This window comes from Heptranchias perlo, chromosome 31, assembly GCF_035084215.1.
Source record: "Heptranchias perlo isolate sHepPer1 chromosome 31, sHepPer1.hap1, whole genome shotgun sequence".
NCBI lineage: Eukaryota > Metazoa > Chordata > Chondrichthyes > Hexanchiformes > Hexanchidae > Heptranchias > Heptranchias perlo.
Window position 1 is genome coordinate 25,992,784 of NC_090355.1, and position 22,785 is coordinate 26,015,568.

Consider the following 22,785-nt stretch of genomic DNA (forward strand, 5'->3'; position numbering starts at 1 on the left):
TCAAAATTCTTTGCAATGGTTTGATTTTTGATAGGGATCAAGGTGGTGAAACCTTCTTTTTAAAGTAGGATATTTCATGCTGATTATGTGATATTCATTTGATAAAAGGTCTCATCACATGACACTGATTAATTGGTGTCCACTTTGAAGACAAACGCTGAATGAATGGCAAGTTATAAATCCTGTTGTTTAAAAAGATATACTCTGGAATTATGCATTTGGGTCCAATTTGAGTGGCATCTGGTTTATATGTTGTATTGGATTATATACCTAGATATATGAATGAAGCATACAGGAGAATGAGTGTGATGGAGTGATGGGTGGTGTCTCATTGCAGTGCTGCTGAGTTGAAGAATCTATGAAAAATTGTGACATTTTAATTACGTGAAATGCTTCCTTGATCCTCCCTTGATTAGCAGATCCAAAATATCACAGTAGATTACAGTTTAAAGCTGTAATTACTAAAAGTTCAGAAAAAGTACATTTTAGAAACCATGTAATTGTTCACTCAGTTTCATCTTCCCAATTGATTTTATAGCACTAAAAAGGGCTGTTGTACTATGGTAAACGTAATGCATATATGGCATGTGTTGCAACTTGTTAGTTTAACAAAAAAAAAGCCTTGTGAAATAACTGTCAATTAATATTTTGCAGCATTTGCATTTTGTGTACAGGTGAATAGATGCTCAAGTCAGATGGTCATTTACCTTTCATTGATTTCCCAGCATCTTCAGAATGTCACTAAAAGGCGTGATGCATTAACAGCAGAACAGATGACTCTGAAGGAAAATATAAATCAAAGTGCAAGTAAATACCAAGCCTGTCTGGAGAAAGAAAAAAGTAAAGAACAGGAGTTACTAATGCTTCAGCAACAGTTTGAAGAAAAGCAACACGAACTCACAGAGCAGCAAAAGGTAGGAGGGCTGGGAAAACACAATGTTGTAATTTGGTCTACACAATCCAATTAATAACCCAGTATCTCATTGCAAAAAGAATAAAAAATCAGGTTATTGGTAACAGAAGTTTTGACATTAAAAACAGATTTGATAAAGGAATTTTTTTTTAATTTAGAAATTTTTTTAATTTAAAAAAAATGGGAAAGAATTCAAACTTACTTCCTTGAATTTGAATATCTCAATTTTGTATTCTTTTATACTGATATTGCATTGCCATAATTGAGTATTATTTAGTGGGAGATGATTCCAGTGACCATTTACACTGTAGTTTCCAACTTTTTATGTGTTTCTAGGCAATAAATTATTTTTTAAAATCCTTTTTAATATATTTTTCCAACTTTTGCTATGCTATTCGTCATGAGGGCTAACAGGCGACCTGCTTTTCCTCCTCTGACATTGCTACTTTGTTCCAAGTCTCCCCACCCCCCAACCTCTGAGGAAGTGCCTGGCCTCTAAGCACCTGCCCAATGCCCCAGCTAAGATTGGGAATTGACAGGCAGTAGTGGATATAAATCCTTATCTTAAGGCACAATGACAGTGGCAGTGTGCTGCATCACCTCACAGTAAGGGGAGGTTTTATAGTAAATACAGGAAGACTTTACTGAAGTTTTCTCATTTAATCTGTTTAGAAGTTGAAGTGTATTCAAAAGGATATTAAATGTCAGGAGGTAAAGCTGGAGCAATCTGCATCTAAAGTACAGGACCATCTCCAAGCTTTGGAGGCCGAGCTGTCAGACAAGAGAGACAAACTTGAGCAGGTTGCTGCAAAAGTGAACTTGATGGAGGAACGTTCAAAAAAACTGCAACATAACGAGGAACAGTGCATTATTCTGGAGGATCAGATTGCTACTCTGAGTAAGTCTTGGATGTTGATGGAAACAATAGCTTAGGCATCTCAGTGGGTTAGCAAGTTTACCTAATGAGCAGCTGAACCATTCAAAGATCCCAGGTAAAATCACCAATCTCTTTTGATCTAACTAATCTCAGCCAGGGTGGCAGTAGGGGCACTACAGTTAGCCTCAGTCCCATTGGATTGGGGAAGGGAAAGTGCCAAGGTTCTGGCTTTTGATCGCATTGCGCCTCGCCCTTAGATTAAAATGTGGGCAGGTGCAAATGTGCGAATGTTGGATGAGGACCAGATGCAACTTGCCTGTGAAGTACCTCACAATTGACAAGTCTAGCATGTGAACACTGGCAAGTTAATGGAGGGTGCGTGGCCCCTGTGAAACCATACCACAGCAAAAAGTGAACACAATTGAGAAAGGAGAAGAGGTGCAAAAATTGGTAAGCATAGAATTGGTAGCTCAGAATACTTTTTCTGGAATAGAGCTGTGTATTATATATAAACACTGTCACTTAATCAAAATGTAAAACTATCTCTTTGATTATTTGGATGATCATGCACACCCACAAGTTTGCTAATTTTAATGCTTTTTCATCAGAACTGCTGCAGTTTTTACACACTATTTTCTGGAAGTGCCCTGACCAGAACAATTAAGGCATAACAATGTGGTACAGAGCATTCTTCCGTAGTAGTGGTGCTGTTATCACTAAAGCAGATCTGGTATACTTGCTACCCCAAGGGGAAGTCTGAATCCCAGTTGAGACTAGAATTTAAATCAATACTTCCTAAGCCAGGAGACAACACACTGTGCTGAACTTTCTCTTTCATATATAAAACATTAGATGATTTTGCTGCCAGATCACAAATAAATTCACATCAGATATTCTGTAGCTGTTTGTTTTATTGCAGGGCATCAACTCTCCGACCGAGAGCAACAGCAGCAAGAAATGACAGACGAGCTTGCACTTCTTCATAGAGAGATTGAATTCTCAAAAAACAATCTAGCCCACCTTCAGGAGCTGATTCATTCAGAGAGGAAAAAGGCAGAGAAACAAGTTGCGGCTATCAAAGAAGAGTCCAAAGCTCAGAGAGCTCGGCTGGAGAAGGTCCTTCATGTAAGCCGCTGTTACCGCCGAATCATTGTACAAAAGCAATAGCTATTTCATCAGCCCTTTATTACAGTTTAATGGAATTTTAGTGTTGACAAACTTTTAGCAGAATCACTGAAATTATAACTGCCCATTTATCACTAAATTAGTGCTACCTTACATGATAAATACAAAAAAGAACGTTTATAAATGATGTGAAAGAGAATAAAATTTAAATATATGTCAATATAGGAGAAATATACAACACCCAGATTCCCTTTTATGGACTAACAAACCCCCTGGGGTAATTTCAACTTTGTAATATCAACACAGGAACAAAAGTATGAAAACAACAGACTCCATAAAGAATTATCTTCAATAGACCAGGCTGCGCATGATAACCATGAACGTGCCAAACGCGTCATGATTGAGTTGAACGAGATGAGACAGGAATATTTCGAACTCAAGCAACAGGTACATGACAAAAATACACTGTTTTTCACAATTAGCTGAAACAAAATAAATTTGTTCCATGCAAGAATTGTTGGTTTCAGTTTTTATATATTTATTCCTCCCGTGCAGGATATTCAATATTCAGATGTCAAATCTAAAACAATATACTTTTTTATAGAAAAACAGTGTTACAGTGTAGTTTTAGATAATACACACTACATAGACAGTATTTATTAAGACCATCTGAATCCCTGAAGTGATATTATAGCATAACAGTCTGCTAGCCATGTGTTGTTCATATTTACATAGAATCTGGAGTTTACCAATGGAATAAAAATATCACTGGCAATATGTGAAGTCCTTTATTGTGATGCTTGTATCATAACAGGATGAAGAGTAATACAATGCCTGTGATTAAAGTATATGTGATACACAAAAGTGTATTACCAGGATGTTTTTTTCAATTTTATATCTTTCATGTATTGTATTTGCCTTTTGCATTGTTTCCTAAGGAAAACATTCTAGAGAGTCTAATTTTTTTTATTTTTTTTTTATTCGTTCACGGGATGTGGGCGTCGCTGGCAAGGCCGGCATTTATTGCCCATCCCTAATTGCCCTCGAGAAGGTGGTGGTGAGCCGCCTTCTTGAACCGCTGCAGTCCGTGTGGTGACGGTTCTCCCACAGTGCTGTTAGGAAGGGAGTTCCAGGATTTTGACCCAGCAACAATGAAGGAACGGCGATATATTTCCAAGTCGGGATGGTGTGTGACTTGGAGGGGAACGTGCAGGTGGTGTTGTTCCCATGCGCCTGCTGCCCTTGTCCTTCTAGGTGGTAGAGGTCGCGGGTTTGGGAGGTGCTGTCGAAGAAGCCTTGGCGAGTTGCTGCAGTGCATCCTGTGGATGGTGCACACTGCAGCCACAGTGCGCCGGTGGTGAAGGGAGTGAATGTTTAGGGTGGTGGATGGGGTGCCAATCAAGCGGGCTGCTTTATCTTGGATGGTGTCGAGCTTCTTGAGTGTTGTTGGAGCTGCACTCATCCAGGCAAGTGGAGAGTATTCCATCACACTCCTGACTTGTGCCTTGTAGATGGTGGAAAGGCTTTGGGGAGTCAGGAGGTGAGTCACTCGCCGCAGAATACCCAGCCTCTGACCTGCTCTCGTAGCCACGGTATTTATATGGCTGGTCCAGTTAAGTTTCTGGTCAATGGTGACCCCCAGGATGTTGATGGTGGGGGATTCGGCGATGGTAATGCCGTTGAATGTCAAGGGGAGGTGGTTAGACTCTCTCTTGTTGGAGATGGTCATTGCCTGGCACTTATCTGGCGCGAATGTTACTTGCCACTTACCAGCCCAAGCCTGGATGTTGTCCAGGTCTTGCTGCATGCAGGCTCGGACTGCTTCATTATCTGAGGGGTTGTGAATGGAACTGAACACTGTGCAGTCATCAGCGAACATCCCCATTTCTGACCTTATGATGGAGGGAAGGTCATTGATGAAGCAGCTGAAGATGGTTGGGCCTAGGACACTGCCCTGAGGAACTCCTGCAGCAATGCCCTGGGGCTGAGATGCTTGGCCTCCAACAACCACTACCATCTTCCTTTGTGCTAGGTATGACTCCAGCCACTGGAGAGTTTTCCCCCTGATTCCCATTGACTTCAATTTTACTAGGGCTCCTTGGTGCCACACTCGGTCAAATGCTGCCTTGATGTCAAGGGCAGTCACTCTCACCTCACCTCTGGAATTCAGCTCTTTTGTCCATGTTTGGACCAAGGCTGTAATGAGGTCTGGAGCCGAGTGGTCCTGGCGGAACCCAAACTGAGCATCGGTGAGCAGGTTATTGGTGAGTAAGTGCCGCTTGATAGCACTGTCGACGACACCTTCCATCACTTTGCTGATGATTGAGAGTAGACTGATGGGGCGGTAATTGGCCGGATTGGATTTGTCCTGCTTTTTGTGGACAGGACATACCTGGGCAATTTTCCACATTGTCGGGTAGATGCCAGTGTTGTAGCTGTACTGGAACAGCTTGGCTAGAGGCGCAGCTAGTTCTGGAGCACAAGTCTTCAGCACTACAGCTGGGATGTTGTCGAGGGCCCATAGCCTTTGCTGTATCCAGTGCACTCAGCCGTTTCTTGATATCACGTGGAGTGAATCGAATTGGCCGAAGACTGGCTTCCGTGATGGTGGGGATATCGGGAGGAGGCTGAGATGGATTATCCACTCGGCACTTCTGGCTGAAGATGGTTGCAAACGCTTCAGCCTTGTCTTTTGCACTCACGTGCTGGACTCCGCCATCATTGAGAATGGGGATGTTTGCAGAGCCTCCTCCTCCCGTTAGTTGTTTAATTGTCCACCACCATTCACGACTGGATGTGGCAGGACTGCAGAGCTTTGATCTGATCCGTTGGTTGTGGAATCGCTTAGCTCTGTCTATAGCATGTTGCTTCCGCTGTTTAGCATGCATGTAGTCCTGAGTTGTAGCTTCACCAGGTTGGCACCTCATTTCTAGGTACGCCTGGTGCTGCTCCTGGCATGCTCTTCTACACTCCTCATTGAACCAGGGTTGATCCCCTGGCTTGTTGGTAATGGTAGAGTGAGGAATATGCCGGGCCATGAGGTTACAGATTGTGCTGGAATACAATTCTGCTGCTGCTGATGGCTCACAGCGCCTCATGGATGCCCAGTTTTGAGCTGCTAGATCTGTTCTGAATCTATCCCATTTAGCACGGTGGTAGTGCCACACAACACGTTGGATGGTGTCCTCAGTGCGAAGACGGGATTTCATCTCCACGAGGACTGTGCGGTGGTCACTCCTACCAATACTGTCATGGACAGATGCATTTGCGACAGGGAGATTGGTGAGGACGAGGTCAAGTAAGTTTTTCCCTCGTGTTGGTTCGCTCACCACCTGCCGCAGGCCCAGTCTAGCAGCTATGTCCTTCAGGACTCGGCCACTACTACCGAGCCACTCTTGGTGATGGACATTGAAGTCCCCCACCCAGAGTACATTTTGTGCCCTTGCTACCCTCAGTGCTTCCTCCAAGTGGTGTTCAACATGGAGGACTGATTCATCAGCTGAGGGAGGACGGTAGGTGGTAATCAGCAGGAGGTTTCCTTGCCCATGTTTGACCTGATGCCATGAGATTTCATGGGGTCCAGAGTCAATGTTGAGGACTCCCAGGGCCACTCCCTCCTGACTGTATATCACTGTACCGCCACCTCTGGTGGGTCTGTCCTGCCGGTGGGACAGGACATACCCAGGGATGGTGATGGAAGAGTCTGGGACATTGGCTGAAAGATATGATTCTGTGAATATGGCTATGTCAGGCTGTTGCTTGACTGGTCTGTGGGACAGCTCTCCCAATTTTGGCACAATTCCCCAGATGTTAGTAAGGAGGACCTTGCAGGGTCGACTGGGCTTGGTGTTTTGCCGTTGTCGTGTCCGGTGCCTTGTGGTCCGATGCCGGGTGGTCCGTCCGGTTTTATTCTTATTATGACTTTTCGTAGCGAGATTTTACAACTGAGTGGCTTGCTAGGCCATTTCAGAGGGCAATTAAGAATCAACCACATTGCTGTGGGTCTGGAGTCACATATAGGCCAGACCGGGTAAGGACGGCAGGTTTCCTTCCCTAAAGGACATTAGTGAACCAGATGGGTTTTTACGACAATCCGGTAGTTTCATGGCCATCATTACTGATACTAGTATTTTAATTCCAGATTTTTATTTAATTAATTGAATTTAATTAATTAATTGAATTTAAATTCGCCAGCTGCCGTGGCGGGATTTGAACTCATGACTCTGGATTACTAGCCCAGTAACATAACCACTATGCTACCGTACCCTTCTGTATTAGGAAGTCCAAGAGTGATTTCCCACAGCAAATTCCTGATCTCAAGAGAGTCTACAATTGGAGAATAGATCCTTCCCCATGGGGAGGTAAAGAAAATATCAGGTAGTATTGTGCACCTTGCACGTTGATAAGAGCAGCAGGGGCTTGGGAATGTTACTTCGGCCCTCTTCATGGAGGATTTCAATAAGGGGGAATGAGAAAAAAATAGAGGTAGAAAAAAAATCTATCTAATAATTTATAACCTGAAAAAATTACTGATTAGGCTTTGATATATTCATGAGCTGTTCATATATCAAATGCTACTCTCGATATTTTATTGATCCTTCAGCTGAGAAGTCAGGATCAAATGGAACAACGACAGAAGGAAATAAAGGAAGCCATAAGAACCCTTCGATCAGATGTGAAAGCAGAAATTAGCAGTAGTTTGAAAGATCTAGATCAGTCATGTGTGGAACTGAAGAATGATGTGGATATAGCTTGGGAAGAGGAGAAGACTCTTTGTGAAGTGGAAAGCTTAAAGGAGAATTTTCCCTTTGCTGCCAATGAAGGAAGACAGCCAACTTACGAGGAGAGGTTAAGCCTGACTAAATTCAATTTTAAGGTGATGTTCCTTTGCAGTTAATTGTAATGTGTTGTGATAAGTTATAGATTCATATTCTGGCATAGGCACAGTGGGCCGAATGGCAGCCTTCTGTGCTGCTAGATTATATATTACATATAAATACCTATATATCATTAATATGTTAAATCTTACATGTGTCCACATCTTGCCATTTTTCCATTATAACTCCCTATGTCCACATTTTTAATGCAAACTGCCAGTGTAAACTTGTCATGCTCTAATTTCACCCTCCTGGCACAGGCACAGGCACAGGCATGATGGGCTGAATGGCCTTCTTCTGTGCTGTATCATTCTATGAACGAAGATCTGGCAGCGCCACCACTGGTGAAAGGATGTAGTTACAGCATGACAGGTTTACATGGACAGCTTCCATTGACATGGGAATTTATAATGTAAATATAAAAATAAGGACTGATTATGACCATAAGAAAAATCTGAATCAGAAAAGGACATTTGGCCAGATGTATGACTTTAAAATGGGGAACTGAATTTGCACAAAATAGTCCAATTATTCCCTGCCCTCTAACCTAAGTTCGTGAAAGGCAAGTCTTCTTTATAATTTATTGTTGCTGCAGTGCCATGATTGGATCTGCATTAATTTCATATCGTGCAAAATCCTCTTCAAATTTGCATTTGAATTCAATACAAACATCACCTATAATCTTTTTTCTATTTTTCTCCACACACATTTTGATGAGTTTGCATCAAAAAAAATGAAACCACTAAATCTAAAATGGATTTAGAGTTCACACATATATGTAAATATAATATTTATAATATTTACAACAGACACTACACTTCAAAAGTACTTCATTGGTTGTAAAGTGCTTTGGGACCTCCTGAGGTCGTGAAAGGCGCTACATAAATTCAAGTTCCTTTTTTGAAATCATAAACAATGAACTTGTGAGCATTTTATTCAAAAGTAATTTTAAAAAGCATAGGTCGTATGCTTAAATGTTTTAAGGCAGAAACATTAAGTGAGGAACCACTTTGACAATGGAAAAAATAGGGGGGTGGTGGAGGAGAGTTGAGAAAGTACCTGTGGGTACAAAGGGGCCTTGCAGAGGTTTTTTTTTATTCATTCATGGGATGTGGGCGTTGCTGGCAAGGCCAGCATTTATTGCCCATCCCTAATTGCCCCTGAGAAGGTGGTGGTGAGCCACCGCCTTGAACCGCTGCAGTCTGTGTGGTGAAGTTTCTCCCACAGTGCTGTAAGGTAGGGAGTTCCAGGATTGGTGTGGTGTCAACACATACTGATCTTTTAGTACCATAGAATGGTGGATGCAGATTCACTCATAACGTTCTGCATGTAATGAGTTATCAAGTTATTGACAAGGGTGAGGCTTCTGCACAAAGAGGGAATGGAAAGATGGAGTAAAAGCAAGTTTTCCATAGCTGCAGTTGAAGCCCTTTATCAGGCAATTACAGAACAAAGTTGGAGAGCTAGAACCAGATCACCTTCCTGCATTCTCAAGTAGGATATCATGCATGGAATGTACATTAAAAGGGTTTTTTAACTGAAATTTAATAATTGTTCCTTTGCCATCCAGGATGAACAGTGGCGAGGAGAGGTGCTGAGAGAAAACTTACGACAACAGGAAGATCATCTCAAGGTTGGAAAACATGTCCAATATAAAATTACATTTATACAAAAGTAACAGTACTGCTTATATTTGTACACTGATAAAGATTCTGATTAGTTGTTAGATTCATAATGCTATTTGCATTTTACCATTATTACAGACAATTTATCAGAAAATAGTCGCCATTTTACATAGGAACCAATTGTATTGAGACAGGTAGAATGTGTCACAATGAATAATTCAATTCATGAGGATGACTGTAAATTCACTCTAGACAGAGGAATGTCTTAGTTCATATATTCATCCAACCTCATTATCTGGGACAAGTTCTCTATCCCTGAATTTCTTTTGCAACTTTTAAAACACAAATCTATCCTGTTATATACCAATTCCATAAGCCATTGCATTGTATTTCTACAGCTGAAGAGTAGCAGTGTTAGAGAAACATTGAAGACCACAGAATGGTTTTTCAATTACAGTATGCAAAATTAACAGATAAAGTTGGAGTTATAAACTGTTGAGAGGAAGTAATAAAAGATTGAACATCTGAGGTTCACACTCATGATTTCCCCACATGATGAGTTTCCAATCCTCCCATGTGCCATCAGGGGAACATTCTGAAAAGACCCCTCCTTTATAGGAATGATTGAAAAATCTGGATGTTGAGTTACCTTGTGCTACACATGCCCTTCCTAGTTGTCCACTCAACAGTAAAGTGGCAGTAGCCTGGGACCAGCTTAATCTAGAATTGGTGGGTTTGCCAGGGAAGCCTAAAAAGGAAAAATTAAAAATGCACAGTGAGTAATAAAACTGTAATTTAACTGAGGGATTCAGATGACATCACTGATCTTGAGAACATTTACTTTTTAATGAGTTGAAGTTTGCCACCGACAATCGATTTTTGTCTTGTTTAGGCACAGATTCGTCAGTGTGTGTCAAAGCAAGCCGAAACACTATGTAAACGAAAGCAGCAGACAGAGGGCAATTTGACCAGCCTGAAAAGACGTGTGGATGCACTGGATGAACTTGTCACCAGCACCTCTGCAGACTCATTTCACCAATACCAGACTTCATCGAACGATGGGCAAAGTCAGGTGGGTTGCAAAATCTAGCATTCTGAGATGGACAAACTAGCCAGGATTGTCTCGAACCCAAACTCCCCTTGGGTTCCAGTGCCAAGGAGAGGCTTTTAGAAAAAAGCTATGGTGGGAGAACAATCAACGCAAGGTTTCGTTGAATTAATTTAAATTGAATGAGGAAGGAACAAAGATGAGTGGAAATAGTACCCACTGAATCTGTCATGAAGTAATAAGCTGTAACAAGATTGTACCATTGTGTGTGGTGTAAGGTTTCTTCATAATATTAATGACACCATTCTGTAAAAGACTTTTTAATTTTGCTAATGTAAATGAAGCTGGTTGCCCTAAATTTTCACTTCTGTTGGGAAACAGCAGACTGTTCAGTTTCTTTTATTTAGGAAGACTTTTTAAAGTCAAATCTTCCTCATTTGCAAAATAAATTTTATTTTCAGCTGTTTGCCACTCATCTGTATCTGACAAATGTGTAAACATTGCCAATAAGAAAATCGAAAATTCTTCCACTCTGATTTCTTATGCTTCTGATCTAAGAGCATAAAATAAAATGTTCTATGTGGGCAAAGTTTGGATATCATTTGTTCAGATTTATCAGGGCCCTAGAAGTGCCTGCTTAGGATATTTACCAGTAGGTCTCCTGATTGGGGAGTCTGCAGTTTGGAATCTTGACTCCAGACTTCAGTATGCTGCCACTTGACAGCCAAACAAATTCGCAGTTTAGCTCCAAGTGTTTGACTATGAACGAGTCACCATTTCATTACAGTAAGCGGGGTTAGTATTTTGATAGATATCCCAATGCTTGATTAGCTTTTTGCACTTTGTGATGGTGCTACTGTTGGAACTTGTTTCACTCGCTGAGAGGAGAAAGTTCAGCATAATCGTACAAATGATTTAAAATATGAAATGGAATAGGAGCTGAACCGGTGCTAGTGTCACAACCGCTTTGGCACCAGAACTCAAGGAAAATTTCAGTTGGAGTAAAATTAGCTCTAGTTTTCCCATTTGGGTTTGCTAGAATTTTATTTTCAGCAATGTTCTACGTTCTTTAGGGCAAATAATTTGTGCTAATTTATGCTCTTTGATTCATTTTACTTTCTAGATGATTAGTAAATGTGTTGAACTTTCCAGGTTTTAACTGCCATTGCTTACTATCCTTATCCCTATTAAAAAATACACATAGAAACATAGAAAATAGGAGCAAGAGTAGGCCATTCGGCCCATTGGGCCTGCTCCGCCATTCAAAATGATCATGGCTGATCATCTAACTCAGTACCCTGCTCCCGCTTTTTCCCCATATTCCTTGATCCCTTTAGCATTAAGAAATATATTTATCTCCTTGAATACATCTGATGACTTGGCCTCCACTGCCCTCTGTAGTAGAGAATTCCACAGGTTCACCACCCTCTGAGTGAAGAAATTTCTCCTCATCTCTGTTCTAAATGGCATACCCCGTATCCTGAGACTGTGACCCCTGGTTCTGGACTCCCCAGCCATTGGGAACATCCTCCCTGCATCTAGTATGTCTAGTCCTGTTAGAATTTTATATGTTTCGATGAGATCACCTCTCATTCTTCTAAACTCTAGTGACTATAGGCCGAGTCGATCCAATCTCTCCTTATAAGTCAGTCCTGCCAGTCCTTTAAAAAAATGTTGTTCTTGGGATGTGGGTAATGCTGGCAAGGCCACATTGAGTGCCCATCCCTGGTTGCCCTGAGGAGGTGGCGATGGGCCTTCTCCTTGAATGGCTGCAGTCTCTGGTGACGGTGCTCTCACAATGGTTTTAGGGAATTCCAGGATTTTGACCCAGCAGCAATGGAGGAATGGCTAAATATGCCCATCAGGATGGTGTGACTTGGAGGGGAGCTTGGAGGTAATGATGTTACCACAACATTGCTGCTCATGTCCTTCTCGGTGGTGGAGGTCACAGGAGAGGGAGGTGCTGTTAAAGTAACTGTTGAGTTGATGCAGTGCATCCTGTAGATCATACATACTGCAGCCACATTGTCCCGATGATGGAGAGGGTGGATATTGAGTCCGGTAGCAGAGACTCAAGTGAACTGCTCTGTCCTCGATGGTGTCAAGCTTCTTGATTGTTGTTGTGGCTTCATCCATCCAGGCGATTGGTGAGAATTCCATCACACTCCTGACTTGAGTTATCCAGGTCCTGCTGTAGGCTGGCATGGGCTTCTTCATTATCAGAGGAGTTGTGAATGGAGCTGAACACTGTGGTATCATCAACAATCAGCTCTGCTCCTGAACTTATGATGGAGGGAAGGTCATTGATTAAGCAATTGAAGATGGTTGGGCCAATGCTGCTTCCCTGAGGAATTCCTGGAGTGATAACTAACCTCCAACAAGCATAACCATCTTCCTTTTCGTCCAGCATGACTCCAGCCACTGAAGGGTTTTCCCTTTGACCCCCATTGGCTTCAGTTTTGCTAGGCAGCTACTCCTGCCTCTCCTCTGGCATTCAGTTCTTGCATCAATGTCTGGCAGTCTAAATTGCCTGTAATGTACAAATTTATATGAGACCGAACATCATCAACCCATCTTATACCTCAACTTAATGTTTTCTTCTTAAGCCATTTGGCTCCTCCATGTGATTGTGACCACTTCTTCTGTCTCCAGCCTTTCCTCCTTAGATTTCTTCCTCTGGCTTTTTTCCTTTTCCAAATTCTGATGAACGTTAATCCATACTGCTTTTTCATATGCTGGTTATCCTTCACATTTCCAGTAGTGTTTTTTTCATGTATCCAGCATTAATGGCTTTCTTTTGTCTCTACTATATGGCTCTAGTATGAGGTTGTGCAAAATCTAACTAAAACAGTGGGTTTATCCATTCTTATTGAACAATATAAATAGAAATAAATATATGTTAGTGTACTTTGTAGAAGCAATCTAAGGCAAAACTGTTCCTCAAAACCACAATTTTTTCACTTGAATATGTGTGGAAGTTTTTGTGATTGAATAAGTGTTCCTTTTACCAAAGAGTCACATTAACTGGTTTGTACTGCAGGAGTATTTTTGTTTGTATATTAAACTGTATATACATTTACATTCGGATACCTTGTTCCTGTTTCAGTCTCCTCTCCATGGACTATTCCAATCACCTTCCAGAAGACCAGCTCAAAGATCTCTTCGATCAAAGAGTGCCCATTTGATTGTTACAGAAGCACATGCTTCTGAAAAAGATGCAGGTAAAAAGTGGCTTGAGTAATATTTTTTTAATACGCAGTTTCCCATTCTGGTCTTGATTCAAAACTTGTTGTCTAGTTAGATCTTCCAGCTATCAAGCCTAGGTATCATGGATTGCAAAGTAATACGTAGAAGTTACAACAAGGAAATAGGCCACTCAGCCCAACCAGTCCATGTTGGTGTTTACCCTTCACACAAGCAATAGTTCTAACACATTTACCCATCCTGTTCCCATATCCCTTTTTCTTTCCTCCACCTATCCAATCTAATCTTGGTACAGTTTCTACCTTAACCATTAACCCTAGAAATGAATTTCATAGCCTCACACCTCTCTTGTGTAAAGAACTTTCTCCTGCCCTCTATTCTAAACCTCAGATTTAATCATGTATTTATGGCCCCTTGTTATTTACCCCTTAAATTACTGGAAACAGTCTGCTCCCATCTACCCTGACCCATCCTTTCATTTTAAACACTTCTATCACATCGCCCCGTGATCTACATTGTTCTAATGAAAAAAGACTCAATTTTTCAAGTATTTCTTCGTATTTGTATTTCCCCATACCAGACAGCATCCTAGTGAATCCACTCTAAAGCCTTAATATCCTTCCTATAATGTGTAGTCCAATACTGCACAAAATAGCCTAACTGAGTTTGCATTAAAGTTTAATGTAGGCTCACCATTTTTTCTTGAATTTTATATTTTACACCTCAAGATAAAACCTAGAATTCCATTAGCTTTTTTTACTGCCTTATCAATCTGAGATGCTGTGTTTAATGTCCTGTAAGCCTGTACCCCCAAATGCCCTCCTCTTCCACAACATTCGACCCACTGCCGTTATTTTTTTTCCAAATTGTTTTCAGTTATAGTTCTATGCAATGTTCGACCCACAGTTGAGGAAGAATAGACAAAACTGGAAGTTGTAACTAGGTTTTCAGTTTTGGGTGTAAGTAGAACAAAGTCGGTGGGTGGAATTTCTCTCATGCAAGATAAATTGGGGAATATTTCACCCAGGTTAAATTTTTCATTGTACACCAGGAATTAATACATTACAATTTGTAGGGTTAAAGAAGGTCCGAACACACAATTTTTAGTTTATTTTTCTTGGATAGGAGTCATTGACCTTTTCAGTGTTATTCACCTATTCATTTTCCAACATTCACCCCTACAACTGGAGCAACCAATTGTGGCGAGGTCAGTATATTTAAAGTTAGGCTCAAAGTCCATTTATCTATAAACCAGCTCTATATTCCTTAGGCAGCCATGATTTTAATAAATCAGCAAAACCTTTCCTCTGATGTCCCCTTTCATACCTCTTCTCCCTTCTGTCCATTTCATGTGCCTGCCATCCTTTCTGCTCTGTTCATGCAGTGGTGCAAACTCTGCTGTTCCAGGGCTAGCATGGGTCCCAGACTTTCTCAGTTCTTCCCTTCTACCCATTGTGCCTCCAAGTTGCTCTTCACTTCTGTCTAGTGTGTTTCAGTGTACAATATCACTACCCCCACTTTCACAGTGAGAGACTCGAGGAATGGTACTCGAAGGCAATACTACCCTAGCCTGCCTCGCACTGTGAAACTGGTCTATACCTCATAAAGAGAATAGATCAGATTCAGAGTACAGGGTAAATTGGGATAAACTCACCTCATTGTAATGTTACCTGACTCTTTGTACTGCTAAAGAAAAGCCTCAATATTGATTTTAATAACTTCAGACCTTAACCTGGCTCCCTCCTACTTTCCGGCAGGGGCTACTAGCAATGTGGGATGGGTGTGTCAGCATTTCCAGGGAGGGGGGAATGGGTTGGCACTTCGGGTGGGGACTCTCCATTGGAACACCATGTTGGCATACCTTCTGCCCTCTTGGCATCAACCTGCATTTTTCTAAAATACTTCCATAATTTGCTCATGACTTCATAATACCAATTACTGCACCAGAAACTAATTCATTCTTATCTAGAATAGGTTACCACACGAGACAATTCATGTGAAGAGGTTCTTTATGAAGTGTTTTTTTATATTATGGGCCTTTTACAGGTGTGAAACAGTCCCCATGTACAGTGGTTGAGAGGCCTTTGATTACACTTGTTAAATGTTTAAAGTAAGATAGCAGGGTAACATTAGCCAGCAGGAATGACAGTAAACAGTTGCAGGATCTCATGAGTTTCTGGTACAAGACTCGGTGACCTTGAGCATAGTGCATCTGAAGGTACATGCCAACACAGGTCTCACTAAACTCATGAGCGCCCAAAGAACTTTGCAACTTTTAAGGCGGATACAATTTTCTTTCATTTAACGTCTACAAAAATGATTTCTGTGCTTTCTAACAATGAATGCTATAAATGTAATAAAAATGTACAGAATGAACAAAGTTAAAACATGGTAATCTTGTTATATTTTGGTGCAAAAATACAACTGAGGTGCTTAATAGGTTAGCCGTGCTTAACGCAACAGTGTCAACATACAGGATTCTGAGGATCTTATCTAGAATAGGTCACTATCTACACAAGTTCAGTCGCTGACAACTCACATGGATTCCCGTAAATGCTGTTAATACAGCATAATGAAACCAACGCATGGATTACATATTCCATTCCAATAAAGGTCATGGCATATGGCATTCAGCAGCAAAAATAGTAATTTACATAGATAACAGACCTGACAGGGAGCAGTACTAAATAGACTTGTAACCCAGATTGCGCAGGTACTTTTTGACATGTTTATAGCAAAGAACCTTACTGTTCATTATAATTATATTGATTGATTTTTAGGCCAGTTGATTCAAATTTTTGGCATAGGGTATTTTATGATATCAGATAGGGTATTCTACTCTAATATCTTTACAAACCATGAAATTGACACTAAATTATTTCATAAAGTCTCCTGTCCTCTCAGACTGGGAACAAACAGGTTTGAATCCCAGTCTTTGTTGACTCTTGCTTAGGCCTTTCCTGGAGAGTTGCCAATCTCAGCTGGTTAAAAGTAGCAGTGGGACTGCCATGAGTCACACTGACTGGCCACATAGCACCATTGTAGGAGACTATGGGGATTGGGATTTTGATATCTTATTAGTTAGGTGTGCATTCTAGAAGGTGTGAAGAGAGGAAAATGGGGTTAAATCACCTGGAAATAAACTTACAAAGATTCATATATACACTTCACTGTGGTATTTCAAAAATAAAAGAGCTCAAAACCAATGAATTCCCAAGGGCAAACGTACCTAAGCATGCTAATAAGTAGGAACAAAATCTACAAAGTTCTGATGGTCATCTTGAGGGAGTTGATGAATATAGAGGCGATCCCCCAATTAGAAAACAAGCCAATTTTCAAATGTAAAAATAACTAAATGAAGCTGGAGTTGTTCTCCTTGGAACAGAGACAGTTGCGAGGAAACTTGATAGAGATATTCAAAATCATGAAGGGTCTAGACAGAGTAGATAGAGAGAAACTGTTTCCATTGGCTGAAGGGCCAAGGACCAGAGGACATAGATTTACGGTGATTGACAAAAGAACAAAAGGTGACATGAGGAAAAACTTTTTTACACAGCGAGTGGTTAGGATCTGGAATGCACTGCCCGAGGGGGAGGTGGAGGCAGATTCAATCATGGCCTTCAAAGGGGAACTGGATAAGTACTTGAAAGGAAAAAAAATGCAGGGCTACGGGGAAAGGGCGAGGGAGTGGGACGAGCTGGATTGCTCTTGCATAGAGCCGCGTGGACTTGATGGGCCGAATGGCCTCCTTCCGTGCTGTAACCTTTCTATGAGTCTATGAAACCACGTAACAATAGACCCATTCATCTCTCCTCAATACCTGGCAAAATAGTTGTAAACAATTTTACAACACCAAGTTATAGTCCAACAAATTTATTTTAAATTCCACAAGCTTTCGGAGGCTTCCTCCTTCCTCAGGTGGTGTGGAAATGAAATTTTCGAATCCTTCGCATTTGAAAATCACAGAACAATGCCTGGTGATTACTGCCCGTTGCCAAGGCAATCAGAGTGAGCAGACAGAGAGGTGTCACCTAAAAGGCCACCGAATACACAAACCCCCCAAAAAAAGAGAGAGAAGGAAGACAGTCAATGACCCGTTATATTAAAAACAGATAACATTTGTTCGCTGGTGGGGTTACGTGTAGTGTGACATGAACCCAAGATCCCGGTTGAGGCCGTCCTCATGGGTGCGGAACTTGGCTATCAATTTCTGCTCGACGATTTTGCGTTGTCGTGTGTCTCGAAGGCCGCCGTGGAGTATGCTTACCCGAAGGTCGGTGGCTGAATGTCCATGACTGCTGAAGTGTTCCCCGACAGGGAGAGAACCCTCCTGTTTGGCGATTGTTGCGCGGTGTCTGTTCATCCGTTGTCGCAGCGTCTGCATGGTCTCGCCAATGTACCATGCTCTGGGGGGGACCATGCAGACGCTGCGACAACGGATGAACGGACACCGCGCAACAATCGCCAAACAGGAGGGTTCTCTCCCTGTCGGGGAACACTTCAGCAGTCATGGACATTCAGCCACCGACCTTCGGGTAAGCATACTCCAAGGCGGCCTTCGAGACACACGACAATGCAAAATCGTCGAGCAGAAATTGATAGCCAAGTTCCGCACCCATGAGGACGGCCTCAACCGGGATCTTGGGTTCATGTCACACTACACGTAACCCCACCAGCGAACAAATGTTATCTGTTTTTAATATAACGGGTCATTGACTGTCTTCCTTCTCTCTTTTTTGGGGGGTTTGTATATTCGGTGGCCTTTTAGGTGACACCTCTCTGTCTGCTCACTCTGATTGCCTTGGCAACGGGCAGTAATCACCAGGCATTGTTCTGTGATTTTCAAATGCGAAGGATTCGAAAATTTCATTTCCACACCACCTGAGTAAGGATGAAGCCTCCGAAAGCTTGTGAAATTTAAAATAAATTTGTTGGACTATAACTTGGTGTTGTAAAATTGTTTACAGTTGTCAACCCCAGTCCATCACCGGCATCTCCACATCATGGCAAAATAGTGAAATGGAATCAATCAATCATTAGGAACAAATTTGATGATTACCTGTATGAAAATAACCTGGTATATGGCAGCCAACACTATTTCAGAAGGGGGAGAAGTGGGCATAAGAACATTGTTGGTTTTTCCTAAAGAAGTGATGTCCCAAATGAACGTTGGGAAGCTCTAAGTTGTAGTATACAGACACTTTCAGAAAGCCTTCAGCATGAGATGCTGCTACATAAGGTAGGAGTATCTTGGGTAAAACTTGGGAGTGTATAAAGAATTGTCTCTGAGAGAAAACTGAGGTAACTAGTTTGGGGAGTGATGTCAGACTGTGGAGATGTACACCTGTAAAACGGGCACAGCATAATCCAATGTCTAGGCCATGCTGTCTTTTGAATGAGGCGTTGAACCAATGTCTTTCCGGTGATTCAGAGATATGCAAAAGATTCCATGGCACTGTTTGATGAAGAAGAACAGGGAGTGTTCCTGACATCCTGGAAACTATCTCCCTCAACCAAACATCACTTTAAAAAGAAACAGATTAACTGGTTTTATCACTGCTGTTTGTGGGATCTTGCAGTGTGTTGCATGGTTGGCGTGATTGCCTACTTAACCGTCACTGCACTTCACAATCTATGTGAAATGCTTTGAGATGTGTCTAGAGATGTGATAATTCATTATATAAATGCGTGGCTTTTCATTTTCTCTTTTACAGAAGAAAGTTGGTGATTTTCCTGTGCTCCTTGCTGCATAATGAAGTGGATTCAAATGGTGCAGATATTACATTAACCAAGACCACATCCAAGAAACCTGACCTACCTCAGTCATATTATGTCATTGGTCTCCCCATGAGTCTTCATAACACTGCTGCTGGGTGTGTGTGGTCTTGTATGTACTGTTTCTCTTTGTAGCTATTATCATGGTTGCTATTGAACACATATGGTACATACTAGTTATATTCAAGTCCAATTTAGTTATTTTGGGAAATTTAATATTCATTTCAGCTGGTGTTGAGAACTGAACAATATTTTACATTTTTATCTATTTCTTTTGTAATTAACATGCACTTCTGTGCTGTGACTGCATAGTAAATTTGTATATTGTATTTATATAAATATTGTATATGTACATTGATCTTTGTAAATTTTGCATTTTATATGGTTTTGTGGTAATTAAAAAATTGTCTGAAATACTGATTTTGTTTCTTCCATATTTCTATAAAAGCTAGCTTATCTCCTGTGACAATCGTTCACAGATGGTCTAAGGTCTGGAGCACAGTTGTCATATTTGATTACGCTCCTGTGAAGTGCCTTAGGACATTTTACTATGTTAAAGGCATTATATAAATGCAAGTTGTTATTGGTTAAATGCTGAGACAGAGCTGTACTGTTCCATTACAGCCACTGCTCAGGTACTGTCTGCGGGGAAGATGTCTAAATATTCATATCCCGTGGTCAGTTAGAGTATAATTGCTTAGGGAAGCTTTCTGTAGATAGGCAGCTGCTCCTAAATCACTGGCTTCTGCCCATGGGAAAATGCCTGATAATCAGGGTCAAAAAATCCAGGAGAAAATTACTTTCCATTTTTTTTTGATACGTCTGAGACTTTGAAGTGTGATTGATGTACTGGACACAAGATTTTTTTTTTCTATCTACTGAGAGAATGCGCTGGTCTATGAGGACCGAAGCGTTATACCATGTAACATACAAGGCATTATTTTCTTACTAAATTGTGGGTGTCCTTGAGGCTACAAGGTGTAATTGCTCCGCAGTCATGAAATGATTGGCTTGGTTGCTTTCAAGTCTAATTTTTAAAAACAAGCTTAAATGTCACTGAGTTTAGCTGTTTAGTCAGGAAACAGCAGAGATTGTCAGTTTGAAATTCCAGATGAAAAAACACACAATGTTTTAAGATTTTTTTGATTTTTTTTTTAAAAGTGATGTCTGGAATATGACTCTTGTCTGTGCAGATATATCAGTTTTAACATATGGGGTATTACTAAAATTTACAGTGAATCTGAGGGTGTACTGTTTTTTGAACCATAAGTATGTTATTGCCATGTAATGCACAATGTATTATCAGGGCCACTGGTTAATGGTAAATGAATATCAAATTGTGTTTTTATTGCATGATATTCTGGGATTTTTGCCAGTGCTCGGGGGATTGAATTCTACTGGAGAGTCCTGTGATTCGGTAGCACTACAGCAAGGGATCTTGGGCATTAGCAGAACTGGGGGTGGAATGTGGTAGCACTGTTGGGGGTGCTGGCCTCTGGCAGCACAGAGGGGGCGAATTTGGAAAGAACTTTGTAAGAGATCCCCAGAGACAATGAGGGAACTGTTTTTGATTGGTTCTTCAAAAATAAATGAGTGTTTTCAGAGAGGAATTAGAAGTGTAAACATTTGTTTTAATAAGCACACATTGCGTTACTAAAGAACCCCTCGTACGTATAGTGATGGCAAACAGACCATTTGTATTTTTTAAATGCTTATTGCTGGGAAACCATCAAAGTAGGAGACTAGGACAAAAATGGCAGTCCAAGGGCGGGTGGTTGAATATTTCAAACAGGGCAGATGGGCGTCACATATGGGATGCTGGAGCTGGGAACAGCGTAGCAGGCAGCTAGAGTCCCAAGACCTTGCGCTGGCAAGATTAGGCCCAGGAAGAAATGGGTAGGAAGTGGAGATGTTCATAGAAGCAGCAGAGGCTTAATTAAATTTAAAAACAAAATGTACAAAGTTGGGCAGCAATTAATTGAAGTTTCAATAAATTTAAAATAAAAGCTTATCTGACTGCCACCTAGAAAAAATGGACCTGGAAGACAGAGTTTGAAAGAGCATCTGTGCTGTCTATCTTTTGGTGGACTGAAAAGTAAATGTAGTAGTATGTATATATAACTTACTGCTTAATAGAGAAGCAGCATTACACAAGTGTGTAGTAAAGTGTGTACAATATACAAAACTTGTACATTACAAACAATGAGTACTGAAGACCAGTTGCCTCATTGTCACCTACCTCCTTCAAATCTCATGACTTCTATCTGAATATAGACATTTAAAAATCAAGTAATATATTTTTCATATATATCTGTGGATCTGCTGTGGCTTTGCCCATGGAAAATAAGTAGGAGGACAGAATAAACGGTGTAGGAGGCCACACTGACGCATCAGGAACAAAAAGTAAAAGGTGGAAGACAGGACATGGTTAAAAGACAGAAGTGATTATTATAAGACAATAGGAAGTATAATTGGAGAAATAAAAGGCATTAAAGACACAGTGTGTGGAGCTAAAGGCATGAGGGATAGGCAGGTGGAAAGGGAAACATGAAAACTGGCAAAGCAGAGGAAGCTTCAGTGAACCGGGAGCCTGGTAGAAGAAAGGGATGCATTTACACAAAGGGTACAGACCCTCCTTCCTCTTTCCCCTAACTCCCACCCCAGTATAGTGTTCCAACATGGTGGTGTCGCCCCAACCACCAACCTGCTCCAGGACCCAGAATTATGGCCAGCAGGCGGGAGTGAAATAGCCACACAATGAGATTTATATATTTTTTTTAAGTGGAAGCGTACCAGCTAAGATACTGCAGAGGGAGAAAGAACATTTTAAAAATCAGCCATATTGGGCTGGGACTGGAGCAGATACGAGCCATGGGGGCCAATATCAGGCCAAAGCCTAGCACACCCAACAGGAACATATTAACAGGTGTAGGGTATTCAGTCCCTCAAGCCTGTTCCACCTTTCTATTAGATCATGGCTGATGTGTACCTCAACTCCATTTACCCACTTTTGCTCTATATCTCTTGATACCCTTACCCAACAATAATCTGTCGAAAATTTCAATTGACCCAACATCCACAACCTTTTGGGGGCAAGAATTCCAAATTTCAACAACCTTTTGTGAAAAAATGCTTACTGATTTCTCTCCTAAATATTCTGGATTCCCCACCAGAGGAAATAGTTTCTCTGTATCTACCCTTTCAAATCCCTTTATCATTTGAAACATCTTGATTAGATTACCCCACAACCTTCTAAACTCAAGGAATACAAGCCAACTTTATGCAACCTGACCTCATAATTTACCGTTTTAAGCCCTGGTATTGAGGTGAACTAAAAACAG

At 41.1% G+C, this 22,785-nt stretch overlaps 1 protein-coding gene across 3 annotated transcripts in view; it reads left to right on the top strand.

Moving 5' to 3' along the window:
• cntrl (centriolin) overlaps window positions 1–19,831 on the top strand; it is a 97,690-nt gene extending 77,859 nt beyond the window's left edge. For all 3 annotated transcript variants that reach the window (XM_067969763.1, XM_067969764.1, XM_067969765.1), the window contains 9 exons: window positions 726–914; window positions 1,586–1,811; window positions 2,710–2,915; window positions 3,222–3,362; window positions 7,519–7,791; window positions 9,363–9,425; window positions 10,310–10,489; window positions 13,572–13,686; window positions 19,384–19,831. In XM_067969763.1, coding sequence (XP_067825864.1) covers window positions 726–914; window positions 1,586–1,811; window positions 2,710–2,915; window positions 3,222–3,362; window positions 7,519–7,791; window positions 9,363–9,425; window positions 10,310–10,489; window positions 13,572–13,686; window positions 19,384–19,397 — 1,407 coding nt within the window. In that variant the 3' untranslated portion in view covers window positions 19,398–19,831. The remainder of the gene's footprint in view (window positions 1–725; window positions 915–1,585; window positions 1,812–2,709; window positions 2,916–3,221; window positions 3,363–7,518; window positions 7,792–9,362; window positions 9,426–10,309; window positions 10,490–13,571; window positions 13,687–19,383) is intronic.
• The last annotated feature ends 2,954 nt before the right edge of the window (window positions 19,832–22,785 follow it).